A 20,909-nucleotide genomic window follows, 5' to 3' on the forward strand; every position below is an offset into this window, starting at 1 on the left:
CCTAGATGTTCTGTGATACTTAATTACAGAAATACATACATATCTTCACACATACATTATTGTGCTGCTTTATAGATTTATGTATAAAATTCTGTGTTATCACTAAAATGAGATGTTTTCTGTTAAGTACGACGAGATGTTTTTGGTCCTCTTGTTTTGGAACAAGCAGGATCTTTCGAATCCCTAAATGATTCACAGATTTAAGAGTCACGAACCCGATAGCTTATTAAGAAAGCATCCAGTCCAGATAACCAAAAGACGCTCACATTTCATTTGCCAAAGTTTAATTACCATGATCCTGTGTAACCAAATGACAGTGGAGAATTGACCCTTTGTCAGTCCCAAAAACAAAGAGCAAAACCATCTCTGGTTCTCACACGTATGTGGGAACTGCAAAGTAAGGGCTGGGAAAGGCGGTGAAGAGGAGACACCAGTTCTTACAAGTTGTCCGAGAACCCTGTGATCCAATCCTGGTTCCACACGGCTTCCTTACCGGTCCGCTTCTGGCGGAGCAAATTCCTTCGTCCAGTCGCGCCAAAATCAGTGACACCACCTCTCGCTCAAAACTCCAGCCTAACCCTCCTTACACCCCGGAAACCCCGTGAAACAGCTCACTTCACCCATCTATCGCACAAAATCCATTTTCGAACGTTTCCCGCGAAAAGCCGTGACGTCATCCACTCGCGACCACACCAGATCAATCTCCAACATTTAGCCCGCCCACACCGCCCCGGCGAGAACAGCCGTTTTCAAACCGCCAATCAAATTCTTCATCGTCTGCGAGCCTCCGCAGCGGCCGCCTTCTCCGATGCCCCGCCCCGCACGCTGAGGCAGCCCACGCCTGTGACGTAAACGACAATCGCACAGTCGCTGGGCCTGTCTTTTCCGAGGCGTACGGAAGAACGCTGTCGCTCCTCCTATGACGCTAAAACAACTACGACTTTAAGGATCGGGAGACGGGAAGGACTGAAGGACGCAGTCTCTGGCCCTGTATTTTGGGAATTGGACGGAGTAAGTTCTAAGTGGACTATAGGGTCACCCAGGTTAGGTGAGGTCTGAATTTCTCTCAGTCCTTTTTTATGCAGCCCATTCTAACATCTGTCCTTCTCACCCCGCCCCCTCCCATCAACCGTCAGTTTGCTCGTCGTAGTGCTCTGTGCGCACGCGCAAAAGTCCTCCGGCAGCCCTTGTAGTTCCCAATTTTCAGTGATTGGGGGCGCGTGTTGTCCGGTGTTGGAAGGTTCGGGGCCGTCCAGCGTTTGGCGGCGTCCGTGCGGAAGGACGGGTACCGAGAGGGGCAGTAGTCAAAAGTGAAATTGCTTTACTTCACAGGTTCGAGTTTTGCTGGCTAAAAGATAACGAATGTGAGGACTTGTATTTTAAAATTAAGTCATTTTCTTTCTCAGAACTTTAGTCCTTGTCATTCAGAGAGCTGAAAATCCAGTTATGGAAGGAACAAATAATAAGCGTTAAATAGTGTACCGAGTACGTTAATAAACTTACTTAAGAGAAAACAGATGAGGAGGCAGTTGATTACGGGAGACGTGGTAGTGGAAGGCTAGAAAGAGTAAGATACCATTTAACCTAGGCCTTGAAAATTGTATAGAAGTTTATAAGGCAAGGAAGACGAGAAGACTCATTTAAAGCGAAGGCCCAAGAGACAAGAAAGTGGGTACTGCTGAATAGTCAGCTGTGACTAGAACAATGGTTCTTAACCTTTTGGGCACACCATTTCCTTTTAAAACATGATTTTAAAGCTATGGATGAGCCTCCCAGGAAAATGCATGTACATGTGAAAACATTTTGCTACAAATTTTTCTAAGAAAAATTGTGGAAGACGTTGAAATGGCCCATAATATATGTATGTGTATATATATATATATATATATATATATTCACACACACATATATGTGGTGTCTTGTCTAGCTCACTGTTCCAGGTTATCTCTGCCTTTCATCGTCATTGAGCTATTTTACAATTGTGTAAGTTGTAGAAAACAATAATGGAAACCAGTCTTGCAATTATTGCCTTGACTAGTATTGCAATCTATTTTAACAAATTCATTTCAATATTCCTGATTGCTTGTACTTGTCTAATTTTTGAGTTCTCCTTTGAAAAGGAGTTTTTGAGTAACTCCTTTTAACCAGGAGTTAAAAACTCCTGGTTTTTAACAGTTGGCTAGTTCCCTGGTTAATTGTTTAAATAAAATCTTTGACATGTGATCATTTTATATTTGTAGAAGAGTCATGATTTCACCTTTTCTTTAAAATTTATCTTTTGAAAATTTCATGGGATTCACAAGAATTCTTGCAATCCATCGCAAATTCCAGGGACTTCAGATTAAGGATTTCTGAGTCAGAACATAGAGCACATGGTGACAGGTTGCAAGAAGGTCTAGTAAAAAGTAGGCAGTGTGGGAGTCAAGCATACCTGAGCTTACTTACCCAGCTAGCTTTAGCCAAGTCACTTAATCTTTGAGCCTTTGTAAAAAGAAGTTAAAAGAACCTAGAGGGATTATGAGGATTTAAAACAACGTATGTAAAGTAACTGACATTGTTACAAGGTAACTTTTATTTGTTTAAAGCCCATGAAACCAGTTCATTCATTTAACAATTTTTTAAAACTACAGATTATGTTACTAGAAGGTGCTGAGGAGTTTCTAATGTTGGAAGTTTTAATGTCAGAGTCAGAAAATTAGATCTGTGTTTTAGACAAGTTACACAGCTTCTGTGAAGGATGGATGACTTCTAGAACAATTTATAAACTAGTTCCATACTGTTGTGATAGTAGTTGTGGAAAACACTGGATGGAGATAAGGGCCATTCCAAAGGTTGAATTGATAGTACTTAATAACAGATTGGTAAATGATAAAATGATAATAAATAATAATGCTTACATATTATTGAGTGTGTGCTATATAGCAGCAATGGGAAGTGGTTTATTTATTTTGATTAATTCTTACAACTCTATTATGGAGGTATAATTTTTATTCACATTTTATAGACCATAGAAAGGTAACTTGCTCAAAATCCATACAGCTAGTAAATAGCTTGATTGGTTAACTAAATGGAATATGTCATCCTTAAATAAAATGAGGATGGTGAGAAGAACAGTCATGGGTAGGAAAGATAATAAGTTTGATTTGGAATGTATGGAATGACAACACACATATTTGTTATCATAGGACATTGAGAAAGTAAACTATGAAGATCAAAATTGTAACAAAAATACTGCCATGTAACTTCCTGATCTTCTGCAACCATTGTGTAGGGAAACTAACTTGTACCATAGCTTGTTATTTCCTGTTTAATTCAGGTCTTCCCCTAAAGTGAAGGTATACTTGATTATCTATAGAATATATTTTTAAGATTAAAATTTGCAGATGAGTGTTATTCACACTAGGCAAGATTTTCTGAACTTAATTCTCCAAGCCACAAAAAATTCTTTAGGAGAAGGAAAGAAGGAGAGTATCTGGGCTGAGATATGAGAATGATGGGAAAAGTCTGATTTCTGGGAGAATTGTGACTTTCTGTGCTTATGCAGTTCTGTCCGCTATTTCCTTAGATGGTGGCTTTGACGATGCAAAGAAGTGGAGAGCTGGTAGTCTGCCCTCTATAATTTGTAGTTTTTTTAGAAGGGAAAGTTAGCGTGGACCCTGCTGTAGTGACAGTCATACCCTAAATTTGACCCCCTAACAAAATAACTTGAAATGCTTAACACTTTACAGTTTATTAGATCCTTTTAGTTATATTATTTAGCTATTCAACAAATGCTGAGGTTGTGATCAAACTGAAGTCTCTACCTTCATAGTGTTTATATTCTAGTAAGGCAGACAGGCAATAGAATTATAATTCCAGTTAGGGATAAGAGGATACAAGTGTAGAAAGTGGTGACTGAGGGGGCGGGTAGGGTTAAGGTTGGCTGGGAGGGGATATTTTAGATTGGGTGAAAGAGAAAGCCTCTTTGAGAAAGTGACATTTGCAGAGACCTGAATGAACAAGGAAGTAATCCCTGCAGGTGTGGCAGGGAAGCTAGAGAGCAACAGGAGCCTTGATGGGAATGGCCTTAGCTTGTTTAAAAAGGAACAGAAAGGTGGTGTGTTGTGGTTGGAATGAGCACTCTGGAAGAAGTTGCGAGTGATGAAGTTAGAGCGAGATCCCCAGGCCAGATGGAATAGGGCCTGTAGGCCACAGTAAGGGTTTTGGATTCTATTCTGAGTGTGATAAGAAACCTGTGGAGGATTTTGTTCAAGAGATTGACATTTTATTTACATATTTAAATGATTATTCCAGCTGCTATCTGGAAAATTGATGATAATGGAAGAAGAGTAGAAGCAAGCAAATGTTAGGATGTGTTTGCAGAAGTTCATGCAAGACACCGTGATAGCTTGGAACAGGTGGTTGTGATGGAAGAAATGAGAAAGATTCATATTCAGTATGTATTTTGAAAAGGTAGAGCTAACAGAAATGCTAATGAATTGGCTGTGGGGTGTGAGGAAAGAAGAATTAAGAAGGATTTCAGTGTTTTTGCCCTCTCAGCAATTTTGTCACTGGTGTTTTCTGAGGTGGGGAAAACTAGGCAAAAAATAGGTTTGTTAAAATTAGAGAGTTCAATTTCTGCCAATTTGAGCTTGAGATACGCAAGAAATAAACAAGTGAAGAGGTCAAATGGACAGTTCCATGTTGGAATGGGGAGCTAATGGGAAAAGTCAGGGAGAAGATAGATTTATGAAACATCAGCATAGAGCCAAGGAGCTTCAGGCCAGACGCCCTCTGAAAGGAGGTCTGTGTAGATAAGAAGGGGGCTCAGGACTGAATGCAATCCTAGGCAGCATGTAAAGGTAGAGCGGAGTAGGAGGGTCCAGAAAAGGAAATTGAGAAGAACACGCCTGGAAGCTAAAGGAAGAAAATGTTTTCAGTGAGGGAGTTACCCACTGCGGATGCTGCTGAGAGGTCCGGTAGACAGCGGAGATAATTGTTTTCAGTTTCATTAGAAAGGTGGAAAGGAAAGCCTGACAGGGTGGGTTGGAGTGGGAGTGCGAGGTGAGGACTATGGTTATGCAGCACTGAATGACACCTGATTGTCTTTCTAATGATAAATTCTGACATATTCCTCCTTTTTTTTTTTTTTTTTTTTTTTTTGCGTTACGAGGGCCTCTCACTGTTGTGGCCTCTCCTGTTGCGGAGCACAGGCTCCGGACGCACAGGCTTAGCGGCCATGGCTCACGGGCCCAGCCGCTCCGCGGCATGTGGGATCCTCCCGGTCCGGGGCACGAACCCGTGTCCCCTGCGTCGGCAGGCGGACTCTCAACCACTGCGCCACCAGGGAAGCCCCATATTCCTCCATTTTATGAGTTATGCTAGCATCATCTAAGTAAATACTTCATTACTTGTATATTTAAAAAATTGGTGCTTAGCCAATCAGCGGAAGCCTATTCTAAAAATACCAGAATACTCTTCTATTGACTTTGGTGAGAATGCATTTAGTTGGAGATTGAAGTGAAATGCCTTAATGGCTTTGTACCCTCTTACTGGATGTCACTTTGAAACACTATTTCTGGTACTGTCTGCAGCATCACTGCTGCAGTGACAGATTCTAGCTGACAGTCAGACTCAGGAGACACAAATAGGCTTTAATCTAATACTGTGTTTACTGAGCTTTAAAGGATACAAGGCAGAAGATACAGTAGGGACAGAATCTTCATCTCATCTGGAGTCCTAGCCCCAGCATTTACTCAAATCCACTGCTTCCCCTGCCCCCAGCCCCCCCATCTACAGTAGACAAGTATGGCTTCCACAGATAAAGGCAAATGGTGTTTTGGGTCACCTTGATATGTAAAAGCTTTAGCCCTTTTGCCCACCGATCTACTGTGTCATTCTGGTCACAGCCTTAAGGACTGCATACCAGCTAATAGCAGCACCCAACCCAGTGCGACAGAGGAGACAGATGACTCTCCCCATTTGTCTTAATGCTCCTGTTTCCAAAAAACCATGTTATGGGAGACTGAGGTTATTCTTAGGCAAGGCTGCATCACCCCAGGCCTCATGTTAAGCCTTTGCTCATCTACTCATTTTTGTGTGCATACCTTTAGTGATTCAACTAAGATGACACAATTCATTCAACAAATTTTTGAATGAGTACTGTGTACCAGGGACTGGGGATTCACCAGTAAGCAAAAGAGACAAAAATCTGATTTCATCAATCTTACATTCTAGGAAGGATAAAGAATAGACAAATGTATAGTAATAGGGTTATGGGAGATCTCACTGAAGTGACATTTGAACAAGACTTAAGCAAGTGAGGAAGCAAGCCATGTTATCTAGGGGATAATTTTAGAGAGAATAGCAAGTTCAAAAATCCCTCAGTTCAGTTTGCCAGCTGAGTTGTAGCTACAGCTAGAAAAGCAGCATGGCTGGAGCGGAGGGAGCAAAGAGGCATGCACAGTGACTTGAGGAATGAGGGGGTTGAAAGTTGCTGACCAAGAAATAAACACTGGGACAGGAAGGTCACCTGAAAAAGAGATGGTGGATTCTGTGACTTGTCAGTTGAATTCTGCTTCTAGTAAACAAATTAACATTTTTTAAAATCAAGAATCAATTTTTATTTCATTAGAAGTTGTATTTTAAAATGCAAATAACTTTTTTGAGGTTTTTCAAAATGAAGAATGTTTCAGTTCCTAATGTTATACTTTGAGATATAAATGTAGACATAAATTATACTAGGATAATCTGGTTCTGCAGTTTAAGACATAAAATGCTGAAGCTGTGCTCCATAACATAGGAGGTAAATTATTTTAAAAGTAAAAACAAGGCCAAATGAGAAGTGAACGAGAAAGAACTAAAAAAAAAAAAAAAACGACTCAAGGCCAATGAAAGTTTCCTCAGCTGATGTGAAAAATGAAAAGTGTTCCCCTGAAGTTTGTTCTCTGGCAGTCAAATTTGAGTCCATTTCCCTTCAGACAAAGGCTAAACTAAACATTTTTTCTGTATTACTAATTACTTGTACTGAGTTGATATTTACCTTTTCCCAGTTGACAGGAATGGAAACTGGAAGTGGAAATCAAGAAAAAGCACTGGAAGAGGAAAGCACTGAAAAGAAAAAAGAAGTAGAAAAAAAGAAACGGTCTCGGGTAAAACAGGTGCTTGCAGATATTGCAAAGCAGGTGGACTTCTGGTTTGGAGACGCAAATCTTCACAAGGATAGATTTCTTCGAGAGCAGATAGAAAAATCTAGAGATGGATGTAAGTTTGCTTCAGTGTATAATTGAACTAGTTTTAAGAGGTGTATCTACTTCTAAGATAGTGTATGTAATGTAGTGTATATAGCATCAAATCCACCACACTTGTGTAATGTGTATAATTTTACAAGAACTATTGTAGGCCACTTTTTGTAGCCTTTATATTTTTACAGTTAAAGACTCACTAGGCCTCTAGCAACTTCAAAGCAGATGAACATTTACCATGCATGTTTATTTGAGAATGCATAGAGGTATATGCAGGATTCAGACAGAAAGGCATTTTACCTAGTCTGCATTTCAAAACACCTTTGACTAGTTTTGAAGGGAAGTTGTATCAGTTTTCTGTTATGAATGTATAACTGTGACCAGTAGGGCTGTGTCTAACTTAAGGGGCAGATTTAATTCATCCCAAGTACCATTTATCCTGCTGGTTTATCTTTTTAATGTTTTCTTTTTAATGATATTTATTCACTTTAACTTGTTTTCATTAGATGTTGATATATCACTTCTCGTGTCATTCAACAAAATGAAAAAATTGACCACTGATGGAAAGTTAATAGCCAGAGCACTGAAAAATTCAGCTGTTGTAGAGGTAAGAATTGTTACAACTTATTATGTCACATAGTATTGTATTAGTGTATTAACCTTATGTACTGTTTTAAAGCTGGATTTAGAAGGCACCAGAATCAGGAGAAAAAAGCCTCTGGGTGAAAGACCAAAGGATGAGGATGAGCGGACTGTGTATGTGGTGAGCCATTTTTCTGGAAAAGCTCAGAAGTGTTGTCCCCAAAAAAACAACAGAAACATTTTAATATTCAGTTAAGTAAAACTTTATTCTAAGATTTAACATTTTATTTAATATTGCTTCTAATTTATCATAGGAATTACTTCCCAAAAATGTTAATCACAGCTGGATTGAAAGAGTATTTGGGAAATGTGGCAATGTTGTTTATATAAGTATACCACATTATAAGTCTACTGGAGATCCAAAGGGATTTGCCTTTGTGGAATTTGAGACAAAAGAACAAGCAGCAAAAGCTATTGAGGTAGGTCCAGAACCTAAAACAAAGGAAAAGAGAATAACCAACTGTTTTAAATAGTAACAAAATTTTATTTCATTTCAGTTTCTTAATAACCCACCAGAGGAAGCACCAAGAAAACCTGGTGTATTTCCCAAGACAGTGAAAAACAAGCCCATTCCTGCCCTTAGAGTAGCTGGTGAGTTATTAAATATTTTTAAAGTAGATGTAGTTGAAGTAAAATAATAAATAATAAAAAGAAAATTGTTACAGAAGAAAAGAAAAAGAAAAAAAAGAAGAAAGGCCGAATGAAGAAAGAAGACAGTATCCAGACCAAAGAGTCAAATATGGACCCAAGCAAGGAAAGCGTCTGTAAAAAAAGATCAAGGACCACATCTGAGGGCTCTGAAGTAGAGGTTACTGAACCCCAAAAACCACCCACAAAGAAGAAGAAAAAACGAGAAAGAACTGAAGTATCCAGCTTACCTTTAGGCAAAACAGTAAAGAGAAAGAGAAGTAGCTCTGAAGATGCAGATTACTTAACTCCCAAATCAAAACTTAAAAAAGTGGCTCAGAAAGACAACATTAAAAAAGCTTCAGAAGTTTGTAAAGAAAACAAAGGTATTTCTAACTTTAAGCTTACGATTAGATAAATAAGGTTTTCTTTTTTTCTTAACTCACGTCTTTATTGTTTTTTAATTTAGAATTAGAAGTCTCTACTGAAGAGGAAAAAGACACTGGAGATATAAAAGATGGATCCCTCTTGAAAGCAAAAAGAAAGCATAAGAAAAAACATAAAGAGAGGCATAAAATGGGAGAAGAGGTTATACCATTACGAGTACTATCAAAGTAAGTCAGCGGTACAAATTATATTGTTGGCATTTGACACACTCCATCACCATTGCTAAAGTGCAATTCCAATTTGTATTGAACAGAGTTGCATATTAGCAACAGTAATGGCCTGAAGCCATGATCTGCAGACAAGTTGCTTTAATACGATTGGGGTTTAAAAAGGAACCACCACACTAAAACATGGAAGCACTTATTTTTTATCAAGTCACAGCAAGTGCCTCCATGTTAAAGTAGAGGGTGTTCCTTAATAGATTTAGAAGTAGAGCTTTAATGTATCATAGACCGGCCATTCAGTTAAGTACTCCTGAAGTTTTCTTGAAGTTAAAATGAAAAAGGAAGACTTACCATCACTAAAACATGGAAGCACTTACTTTTTTAGTTTCAAAGCAAGTACATCCACGTTTAAGTGGTGGGGAGCCCAGTCTTGGGAAGAAAAATAAAAATCATGAATGTCCTTTGACCTGTTAAGAAAATTTAGAAAATAATCTGGGATCAGAACAAACGCGTCAGTTTGGACCTGTCCGACAAAGATATCTTAAATTAAGTAAAATTTCATTGTAAGGATTATATATTTTTATCCTTTATTCAAAATTTAACAAGCAATGCTGTATTTTCATTATTTTCAGAGCTTCATTAGTAGCCAGTTTCAACAGCTTATCCTATAAAAATAGATCTGAATCCTTGAAAGTGTCGGTTTGGGGACACCTCCACTGAAACATGGAAGCACTTACTTTTGTTTTACACAGCAGGTACCCCCATGTTAAAGCAAAGGGGATCCCCTTGGCTTCTGTAAGTTAGAAAGGTTGATATCTCGAATCCGGAGGCATAATTTGGATTCACTTCTACTAAAACATGGAAGCACTTACTATTTTAAAAGTCACAGAAAGTACTTCCATGTTAAAGTTAAAGGGAGTCCATCTACGCAAGGGGTGAGAGATAAGTAGAAGAAAGCAAATGGCATACCTTTTAGAAGAGAGTTTTTCTTAACCTTCCTGGATTACTTTCCAAAGAATCCAGTTTTCCTCTTGGAGGGTTAAAAGGCAACGACTTTGGGTACTTCTATTTATACTATTCTTAACTCCTGAATTCCTTTTGCCTTTTTATCTCAGAGAATCATTACAAGAGCCCTTTGTTATTCTAATGTATCAGCTCTCAGGGAATGTATGGTCCTGGGTGGGTCTGGATACTTTTTTTTTTTTGAAGTATACAGATGTCAATGTTAACAGCTAAAACCATTACCACAGATATTCTCCTCTTTAAAAAAAAAAAAAAAAAATCCCCTATCTGCTTGTTTGATGGCATAGATTAGGGTAACAATGAGTGCTCCTGCAGAGCCAGGCGAGGCATTGTGTTTCTATCTGGAGGAGCTCTAGCTGTTTGAAGAAATATCTTACACGTTAAATGTATGTAAATAAATAAATTGCTTCCATGGGGTGTTTTTTTCTTCTTAGAAATTCCTTTTGACTCAAGTAAATACTAAGGAATGTTGTCTCTCAAATTGGAAGCAGTTTAACAAATCTTTAAATTTTAATTTCTCATTTTTTCCCCAGAGTTGACTGACTTTTCTAGTAAATGTTACTAGTTAATTAATTCAATACTTTTAGTTTCATCAATTCAAATATTTGAAACATACTCAAGAATTGAATCATCAAATATAAAACATTTAATCTGAATGTTGGGGCAAAGGGAACTCCCCTTTGCTTGTTTGCCAGATGGACTTAGAACTCAGGAAATAATTTGAGTGTAAGTGTTTAAAGAAAGAAAGGTTGGGAGGAGGAGTGATTGTAAGTCACTGAATGTCTGTATTAGATACTTACTTTTTATTTAATGATCTATTGTCACTATTTTAAAAGTACAGTGTTTTTTCATTATAGGACCCAATGGCTGGATTTGAAAAAAGAGTATTTAGCACTGCAAAAAGCTAGCATGGCTTCTTTAAAAAAAACAATATCACAAATAAAATTAGAGTCAGAAATGGAAACAAACCATGAAGTACCTACTAAGTCCGAAATGAAAAATGAAAAAAGTAAGCATCACTATGATAGTTTTTGTAGCATTATATTGTACTTACACTAAATGTACTTTCTGAGTTATTACATGATAAACTTTAGTTTTAAAAACTTGATTATACAATGGTTGTTATTTGAAAAATTACTGATTTGTCAAGTTGTCCAGACGTGTGATTTATTCTTAACATAAGAAAATTTGAAGGGTTCATTTTAAACAGAATCTTTTTTAATCATATAAGTTTTCTCTACAGTTTTCATTATTAATCAAATTTAGTAATGAGTGCCTAGTTTGAGTTGAGCAGGTTTATAGAAACAAAGCTGATAATTTCTCACCTGACATGTTATTCCTTGGTATTAACCACAAGCAGGAACAAATTAAAACAAGATTTTTGTGAAATCTTCAATATTAGGATATATTTTAAATTCCAGTAAGTTGAAAATATAAATTTCACATTTGAATTGTAATTTATATACAATATTCTTATATATTATCCTATGCCTGTTTATTTCTTCATTGAGTAAAGCACTTTGTTACTTGGTTCATTGAAAAGGAGCTTTTTTTTTTTTTTTTTTAAGGTTTTACAAGTGCTCTTCTAATGGTAAAAGTTTGCATTTACAATAATAAAGGTTTTTGTATTTTACTTCATGGTGATCTGCAATAAATAGTATAACTTACAACATAATGACTTTATGAGTAAATTTAAATTAATTATTTAAATCAGGCTGAGAAATCATTATTGTTATTCTAAAGTGGGCCTCCTAAGGGTTAAATTATTAAGTGTAAGAGATTTATTTCTGGTCTTCTTCTTTTCAAACAGCAGACAGTGAAGAGGGTGGTCCCCAGGAGAAGGTTAATGCAGCAGGACCACAGTTTGTGAGTGGTGTGATTGTGAAGATCATTAGCACTGAGCCTTTACCTGGCAGGAAACAAGTCAGGGTAATGCTTTTGTATCCCCAGGATAGTTGTTTCTCTTTCCTCTAAAAAACTCCCCCATGTGAAGATGTTTTGAATGTGGAAAATGAAGCAAATCAAATTAGAATTTGTTCTCTTGTGGTAAACTGATTACTGGTTTTGATTCCATAATAACCCTTAAGTTTGACTTGAAGCAAATTCTAAAGACTGAAATTCCTCACTGGATCAAATTTACAGTGAACATAGTTTAATCCATTTATAGGAAAAGTGCAATTTGTACTTATTTTTATTGGTGCCCTTAATGGTGGTTGTATAGTTAGATGAGGAAACCATACTATAGTTATAACTAATAGGGTAGATAAAGTAAAATGTTTTCCAGTATTCATTTTTTAGGGGACTTCCTCTGTTTTCAGGAAAACCTAGAGAAACTAGATTTTAGGAAAATACTTAGTGCTAAAACTTTTTAAAATATTTAATCAACATTAGAGTTGGTTTGAAATTATTTTTAAAATAAAATTGTAATTATCTGCCGTTGTCTGGTTTGGAGCAAACTAGAGAATTTGTAATTTGTTTTCATTAGAGCTCTTAGCTTTCAATAGATTCCTAAAAGATTTTGTGACTTAAAACAAGTCAGAACGATTTTGGAATAAAAGGGTTAATATGCATATTTTTCACTTACCATGGACTTAGTTTATTTTTGTCTGTTAATGAATCCTCTTGGGAATAGAAATTTTTTTCCTGAAAGGCACTTTTTTTTTTGGAGAAAAGAGCCTTTAAAATTTTTATTTTTTAAAATTTTTGGTATTTTTAATCCATGCTGATTATTTTAAAAATTTGAAACAATTACAGAAAAGTGTAAACTATTTTCCAAAGCTCCAAAAATTTTACATGCATATGCAAATAAATCTTTATTTCTACACAATTTACACTTTAAATTGCTATTCATACGGTACTAGTCTTCTTTTTTCACTTTATAAAGTTATCTTCTACAGCATTTTGTACCAGCACAGCAATATTCCTTTCTTATTCACATATTCCTTTGAGTGGGAGTACCGTATTTTATTTACTTTTAAACCTTGTCACCCATTTAGGTAAGACGCTTTCTTTTTAAACTATATAACATGTTCTGTAACATAGCAAATATATTTAAAATTCTTATACTGACATGAGCACCATGTAGTATATTGTTTTGCTTTTGCATAGACTCTTAGCAGTCACATTTTTTGACTTGCATAACCATTAAGGTTGCTCATTGTAACCATCTGTAAGCACTCTTCATCTGAAACCCTATCCCCTAAAATCCTGTAGCTGTCACTAACACAAAATTTAGATTCTCATTACAGTATTAAACCTGGTCAATCCCAAATTGGTATTACCAGCTTGCATTTCAAGTTTGGTCACAGTATAGACTTTCAAATAAGAAGGATAAAAAATTGAGGATGTAAACACTGCTGTGGTTAGTCAGATTGAAAAAGATTTAACAGAAAAATTACACAAAGTTTGTTATTTGGAATGACTGACATAGGTTTAATTATATTTATCAAATAGCTTTTATTATCTAAATGGTAATTATGTCAATTATAGATTCTTCATTTATGATCACCAAAATCGTAAAATAACTGCATTAACCAAGTTAGTAATTACTTACATTTTGCTGGAACAAAAACTGAGCTACGATTGTTACTGCTGTCTGTGACTTGCCCATGTGATTACCAGGTTAATTTGTCATTCTAAGAAGGGTTTTAAATCCGGGGATTAGCCTGACATTATAATGGATATTTAGTAAATATCTTTTGAATTGTAGTAATCTAATCTGTCTGATAAATCAATTATAAAACTCTCACTACTACCAATGAACACATTAAAATTTCATCACTTCATACCATAGTTTCTTGCTTTGTGTCTAAATTTAATACTGATTAGATAGAGAAATGGGAAGAATTAGCAGGTATATTTCTCTCCAGTTCTCTTAATTTTTTTTCATTGAATTAGCATACATTTATTAAGAGCCTATTTTGTGATAGGCAGTGTTTTAAGTGTTGGGATGAATTAAGATATAGTCCCTGGCTTGTACATAAGCACAGGTTTTTACTACTTTATAAACTTTTCTTATGAAAAAATATTTCCAGGTATTGCTCAGTTCTTTTTGTAATTCATACTTTAAAAATCCAATGTCTAAGAGTAATCTAGGGAATTCTCTGGCGGTTCACTAGTTAGGACTCCGCGCTCTCACTGCCGAGGGCCCGGGTTCAATCCCTAGTCGGGGAACTAAGATCCCACAAGCTGCATGGCAGGGCCAAAGAAAATAATAAATGTTTTAAAATAAATAAATAAAAGTAATCTAAATTAGTTGTGCCTTGAAATTTTGGGTTAAAACTAAAGGAGGTGAGGTGGGTAAGGCTTTTTTCCCCCAGTTGGGAACCTTCAGTTATTTCTTTTAGCTTTATGAATGGAAGTTGATGAATTAAGAATTAGTGTAACATTCCTGCATAATTGCATTGCGTACACTCTAGATCCTGCTGTGAAAAAAAAAAAAAGACTAGGAATGCAGGAATCTTGTTAATTTGCCCTCACAGCAGGCCGTATAAGTAAAAGTTTTCCTTGCTGTGTGACTCAACTTGTTTAGAAGAGGTTGCTTAGGTGTTTTTATCAGAGAATAAAAGCTCTTGAGCTATCTGTATTCCCATAGACTACTTGGGAACTACTTTGTATGTTCCTTGAAATGTTTTTCACGAGTGGTTATAAAAAGTTTACATATATTTTAAGTCATAAGTGATTTGGTACAGGTAACTGGAAACACACCTTCCTTCATCCCTTTTCGATTTTGTTTGTTTTTAATTTTACTCTTTAACTACACCCAGACTTGGAAACCTTCTTCTGAATTTGGAGTTGTATTTGTACATTCCGCTCTACAAATCTCTTTTCCTCATGCAATATTCCCATGCCAGTTAAGATTTTAAGGATGCTGTTGAAGGAAGGAAAGTTATTATTAGAGTTGATGTTAAATTGGTTCTCAGCTTTGTCCAAGTCACTTTTTAAGAGCATTCGTTTTGGGGGCTTTTATTCTTTCTCTTTTTCTGGTTTTTTTTTTTTTTGGTTTTTGGCGGCACTGTGTGGCTTATGGGATCTTAGCTCTCCGACCAGGGATTGAACCTGGGCCCTCAGCAGAGAGAGCACAGAGTCCTAACCACTGGACCTCCAGGAAATTCCCCATTTGTATATATTTTAGAAGAAATGTTTGATATAGGATAGTTTCTCCTCATTTTAAATGACATATGGCTCAATTTTATAATAGATTCTAGTACAGCCATTGGAATAATTTTAGAATTATATTGAAACATTTTTGTTATTTACTTTAAGCCTTTCTAAACTCTAATGCAGGATACTTTGGCAGTAATCTCAGAAGTTGTTTATGTTGATTTGCTGGAAGGAGATACAGAATGCCATGCTAGATTTAAAACTCCTGAGGATGCTCAAGCAGTAATAAATGCATATATGGAAATTAAAAAGAAACACTGCTGGAAACTAGAGATTCTTTCTGGTAAAACTTTATAGAACATTCTTTTTCAACAATTCTTATTGTGGGGTGATTGTTTTATAATTTCTGAGTTTGGCTAATGAAACTACGTTGTTGGGTTTTTTTGGTACTATAATATGCATAAAGTAGCATTAATAAAATGAGACTATTCCGGTTTGGTTGTTGACAATATAAAGCCTTGAATATGTTTCTTCATCTGTATCCTTATGATCAGCATTTTCGTGGGGTTTTTTGTTCTGTTTTTTTTAAGGTGACCATGAACAGAGGTATTGGCAGAAGATTTTGGTAGATAGGCAGGCCAAACTTAATCAGCCTCGTGAAAAGAAAAGAGGCACTGAGAAGGTAATCAATTCATTTTTTTTTTTTATTTCTCTAGATTTTGAAATATACGAAATTAGAATTATTTTCCACACAAGGGTACATAAGTTTATCTTTTTTTAAAAAGAAAATAGTGATGTAATTTAAATTTCTGGCTGCTTTCATTTATGGCTTTGTGGTGAATGATTATTTAAAGATTGTCTTAATGGTAAAAAACACAATGTATTTAGATTGTACTTTTTAAAAATATGAGCCTCCACAGATAAGATTGAGAGACTATGCATAACATTCCCTGTAGCAACGGTAAGCTTTATTCCTTTTTCTCTAGGCTAGCTGACAAGTGAAAGAAACAAATAAGTACATTAAATAATTTAAAGCAAGCCTCTCTTTCAATAATTTTATTTTAAATGACACTAAATTTATCAGATATTTATTGTTGCTAGTAAGCTGTCTAGTTTATTCTTTTAAAACATTATTATACATGTAAAGGTTAGAACATCTTAAAGTGCTTAGAATAAAATAGGGCACATAATAACTGTGCCTTATTATGTGCACATAATAATAGTAATATTACTAGTATAAATTTTTTAATGTATATTGTAAAAATCGGTAAAATACGGAAAGATGTACGTACATCCTTTTATGATTGATTAGCACTTGAAAGGTCATACTTCCTGTGTTCTAGGTTTGTTGCTTTAGGGTCCTATTTATAAAATTCTTTGTTGTTTTTTTTTTAATTGGAAAATTAAGTTTTTTCATCAGCGTTAGATAGCCTAGGATTCATTGGAATTTAAGATGATTTAGGAGGAGGTTTTCTACTGGTCTTTGTTAATTCTGTGAATGTGGACTGAATTGGCTGAGATGGGGAGGCCTCCCTTCTTAAGGACTCTTTCAGGTCCATGAGGTGTTAATTTCAAAGCCTGCTTGAGAGTATTTAAATGTTAAAATCATTAATCCAGAACTGACAACTGAAATGAAATCATTTTGTTAAATAATGCTTATCCTTCTAATTGGTGTGAAATTTCATTTAAATTGTATATATTTCTAAAACTAGAAATCAAAGTTTATTTTTCAGAAAGATTCCATCTCCACAAATTAAATTTGAGACAAGGAAATAAACAATGACTTAGGGAATTTTATAAATTGGGTTGGAAACCAGTAAGTAGTTCTATCATTGGGAGAGTTCTCATTTACCTGTTACACCATCAGGTTTATCATACACATGATTTGTGTGATAAACCTCTGAAAGTATAGACTCCTAGCTAAAGCTATGGATGTAACTAGTTTGCTCATTTCATGAAATGAAAAAAAGGTACCACACAGAGAAGCTTCTCAGAGGAGAGGGGGTTAGACCGTAATTTAGTTTACTTCTTTCTTAATTCATTTAATTAATATTTTTGGTGCCAGTCTGTGTTAGCCACTGTTCTAGGAACTGAGTATATAGCTGTGAGTAACAAAGTCCCCTTCTTTGTTGAGGCTTAGAGGTAATATATTAATAAGTCAGATGATGACATGTGCTGTACAGAAAACTCAAAAGTATAATGGGATACATGAGATGAGATTGTCTGGAAAGTTCTATCTGCAAAGGTGACAGTAGAGGAGACCTTAGGGAAGTGAGCAAGCAAGTCAGGAAAATTTAGATGCACAGGGCTTCCCTGGTGGCGCAGTGGTTGAGAGTCTGCCTGCCGATGCAGGGGACACGGGTTCGTGCCCTGGTCCGGGAAGATCCCACATGGCGCGGAGTGGCTAGGCCCGTGAGCCATGGCTGCTGAGCCTGCGCGTCCGGAGCCTGTGCTTCGCAACGGAAGAGGCCACAACAGTGAGAGGCCCATGTACGGCAAAAAAAAGAAAAAAATTTAGATGCACAGCTTTCCAGTAGGAGGCAACAGAAAGTGCAGAGGCCTTGGGACTACCCTGGTGGTCCAGTGGTAAAGAATCTGCCTTCCAATGCAGGGGACAAGGGTTTGATCCCTGGTCGGAGAACTAAGATCGCACATGCCATGGGGCAACTAAGCCAGTGTGCCACAACTACTGAGCCCGCCGCCTCAACTAGAGGGCCCAAGTACCACAGACTACAGAGCCCATGCGCTGTGGAGCCTGCATGCCACAACTAGAGAGAAAAAAACCCGCATGCCACAACTAGAGAGAAGCCCGCGTGCCGCAACTAAGAACCGACACAGCCAAAAATATAAATAAAAATATTTAAAAAAAAAAAAGAAGAAGAAAGTGCAGAGGTCTTGAAAGGAGATTGTGAGACTAGGACAGTGTAGCTGGAGTACTGGAAGCAAGCATGTTAGTAATGGAAATTAAGTATTTTAGAAAAAGTTAGCAGCCAAAAGTATAGCGTAAATACCTCACTGACATGCCAGCCTACCGTTTCCACAGTAACATTATACTTGGTCCATAATTGAGTGAAAAAAAAGCACTAAAAAAAATCCTGGTTCTTATTTTCACATTGTGGAGGAGAAGGCTACTGGGGACACTTTCCTGAGCTCTGGTCAGTTTACACAGAATTAAAAGAGAAAAGAATTGGTAGAAATATTTTATTTTCTATGTATGATATTTTTACCCATAAAAATCAAGTACAGATAAGTTAAATTAAGACCTCTGACAAAAGATCAGTAAGATGAAGGAAAGATCTGCCAAAAGGGGTCTGATTCATTCTACCCAGACCAAATCTTTGTAGTGTACCCTATCACTTTGAGCACGCTGGTAAAATTAGGTAACAGATACTGGAGACACAGTAAGGCTTTTCTCATTTCTCTTTAGCTTTTAAAACATATTTGAATTTTTAAATGTTTTTATCAAAATGTTCTTTCCTTTACAAAGTACTGATGGTTAGATATTAAGCAGGTATAGGTGGAATTCATAAAATTTGTGAAGAGCATATCGGTGTGACAGTTTTAAACACTTACATTTTGACTCACTTCACTGATAAAAAAGCTTTTACTTTAATCTGAAAGTGATTTCCTGCCAGTGGCCACTTATCATCAGTTTAAATAAACTATTTTAATGAATACTCATTAGAATCTGTGTTTTCAAGAGAATAAAATTTTCATTTCCTTCAAAGCTAAATAAGATACCTTAAGTTTTTTTATCAAGAAATCTTCTGGAATATATGGATATTTTAAATGTTCTTCTGCATTCCACATAATTTCATTTGCCTTCTTTAAAATTTTCAAGTATTTATGTAAGAGTGTAATTAATAAGTACTCTTAATAGCAGTTTCTTATTTGGAATATTTTTTAAATTTGTAAGCAAAGCTTTGTGTAGCACTCAGCCCAAAATATGCTGTCTCATTCAAATAATATGAATTTTCAAGCACAATATAATTATTAAAGACCACACATCATTTAAGAAGTGTCTTGATAATTAATACTCAAGCCCAACGGCTATGAAACAACAAATGTTGGTCCTTAAGCCTCCTAAAATGTCAAAAAAATTACCAGCATGGAATGTTTTTTTTTTTTGTAATTTTATATTGTAGCATAATTGATTAACAATGTTGTGTTACTTTCAGGTGTAGAGCAAAGTGATTCAGTTATACATATACATGTATCTATTCTTTTTTCAAATTCTTTTCCCATTTAGTTTATTACAGAATATTGAGGAGTGTTCCCTGTGCTTTATAGTAGGTCCTTGTTGGTGGAATGGTTATTTTTAATTGAAAATTTTTTTAGTAATCTGGAACTAAAATGAGAGGATCTTAGGTAATTCAAAGATTTAATATCTATTTAATAAGCCATAATCTAGACACTTCTCTCTGTAACTGATTTGATGTAAGCTTAATTATCTCATTTGTTTTCTTCTTCCCCTTTTTAAGAAGTTTTATTCAAGCTAATAGTTATGAGATTTTTCTAGTCATAATTATCTTTCTCTTTTTACGTATCCAGTACATTCTAATTTCTGATTTCTTTCTCTGTAGTTAATCACCAAAGCCGAAAAGATCAGACTCGAAAAGACTCAACAAGCAAGTAAACACATTAGATTTTCTGAATATGATTGAAAAAACCATTTTGGTTCACCTCTTAAGATTTCACTGGATGCTAGAGCTATTCTTAGGGAATTCTTTTTTTTTTTACGGTAGTAATGTGTAATGAATGTTTTTCTAAAACCTACATTTAATTAAAAGAAATAGTTTTGTTCCTTAACTTGTAAACAAGACGTTTGTCCAGAGACAATTACACTGTATACCACAGTTTTTTCATTAAACATTGTATTTGTTGAAATTATCTGATATAAATTAACCTCAAACTGATTTAGAAAATAAATGTGTTTTGAACATTATATTTTTTTCCAAACATTATCATTAATTTTGCTGTTTTGTATTACAAAAACAGTAACATTTTTGCAAAAATAATAGTACTACATAAATAAATAGTGTAGGAAACAATGTTTAACAGAGAACTCTCACTGTAGTTATTATTTTGTAGCTTGCTTTTTCCATTTGAAACATCTTAAATACTTTTTCATGTTGATTTATGCAGAGACGTATGTGTGATATTTCATTCTGCTTATTGCACTTTGCCTATCTGAGCTTCCACTGAACAGACCATATGAGCTGTTTCCAATTAAAATGTTAAGTGAGTTTGTTTTCATAAATGAAGCTAATAAACATTTTATTTTGGTTAGACAAAATAAAATGTACCAGATGCTATGAACACAGAAAAAAAAAAAAAATCTAGGAATCAGCCTTAGGCATAACCGAAGTCTGTCATTTTATTCGGGAAAATCACAGAATGGTATACTGAAGGCCTTCCCAGAACTGAACCTGAAGGGCATGTACGTGACTGGCATCTTAATCTCTCACCAGGTATCAGGAAAGTACTCTGGACAGCCCTGGCGTTCATTTTCTTGGGCTACAAACCCATTTTTAGTTCCATCAGCATTGTCCAGCAGTGAAGGACTAATTTGGCTGTCCCTTCTATGCATTGTGGGAAGCAAAGGATCAAGAATCTATTCATTCCTATGAGCCAGAAATTTGAGGAAATTGGCTGCATCATTGGTTGGGATGGCAACAGC

At 35.8% G+C, this 20,909-nt stretch overlaps 1 protein-coding gene across 5 annotated transcripts; it reads left to right on the forward strand.

The window, feature by feature from the left end:
* Positions 1–859: 859 nt before the first annotated feature.
* On the forward strand, positions 860–20,478 carry LARP7 (La ribonucleoprotein domain family member 7). Of its 5 annotated transcripts, none has more exons than XM_029235875.1 (13): positions 860–1,048; positions 7,032–7,242; positions 7,730–7,830; positions 7,903–7,986; positions 8,120–8,284; positions 8,363–8,456; positions 8,531–8,878; positions 8,962–9,106; positions 10,984–11,135; positions 11,937–12,055; positions 15,413–15,572; positions 15,820–15,911; positions 19,813–20,478. In XM_029235875.1, exons 2-13 carry the CDS (start codon positions 7,041–7,043, stop codon positions 19,891–19,893), a joined length of 1,743 nt encoding a protein of 580 aa, XP_029091708.1. In that variant the 5' UTR covers positions 860–1,048; positions 7,032–7,040; the 3' UTR covers positions 19,894–20,478. The 5 variants fall into 5 exon arrangements, with proteins under 5 accessions (XP_029091708.1, XP_029091706.1, XP_029091709.1 ...); XM_029235873.1 differs by having other exon boundaries at positions 860–1,011; XM_029235876.1 differs by having other exon boundaries at positions 860–1,011; positions 8,534–8,878; positions 19,813–20,119.
* Positions 20,479–20,909: the final 431 nt, after the last annotated feature.

The sequence above is a fragment of the Monodon monoceros genome, unplaced genomic scaffold, assembly GCF_005190385.1.
Source record: "Monodon monoceros isolate NGI ecotype Baffin Bay Population unplaced genomic scaffold, NGI_Narwhal_1 Super_Scaffold_20, whole genome shotgun sequence".
Lineage (NCBI taxonomy): Eukaryota > Metazoa > Chordata > Mammalia > Artiodactyla > Monodontidae > Monodon > Monodon monoceros.

Excerpts from the sequence above, each read along its gene's own strand:
- LARP7 (XM_029235875.1), top strand. The coding sequence starts at position 7,041 with ATGGAAACTGGAAGTGGAAATCAAGAAAAAGCACTGGAAGAGGAAAGC. Across the intron at positions 7,987-8,119 it reads ATGAGCGGACTGTGTATGTG|GAATTACTTCCCAAAAATGT; the intron begins GTGAGCCATTTT and ends AATTTATCATAG. Across the intron at positions 12,056-15,412 it reads CTGGCAGGAAACAAGTCAGG|GATACTTTGGCAGTAATCTC; the intron begins GTAATGCTTTTG and ends ACTCTAATGCAG.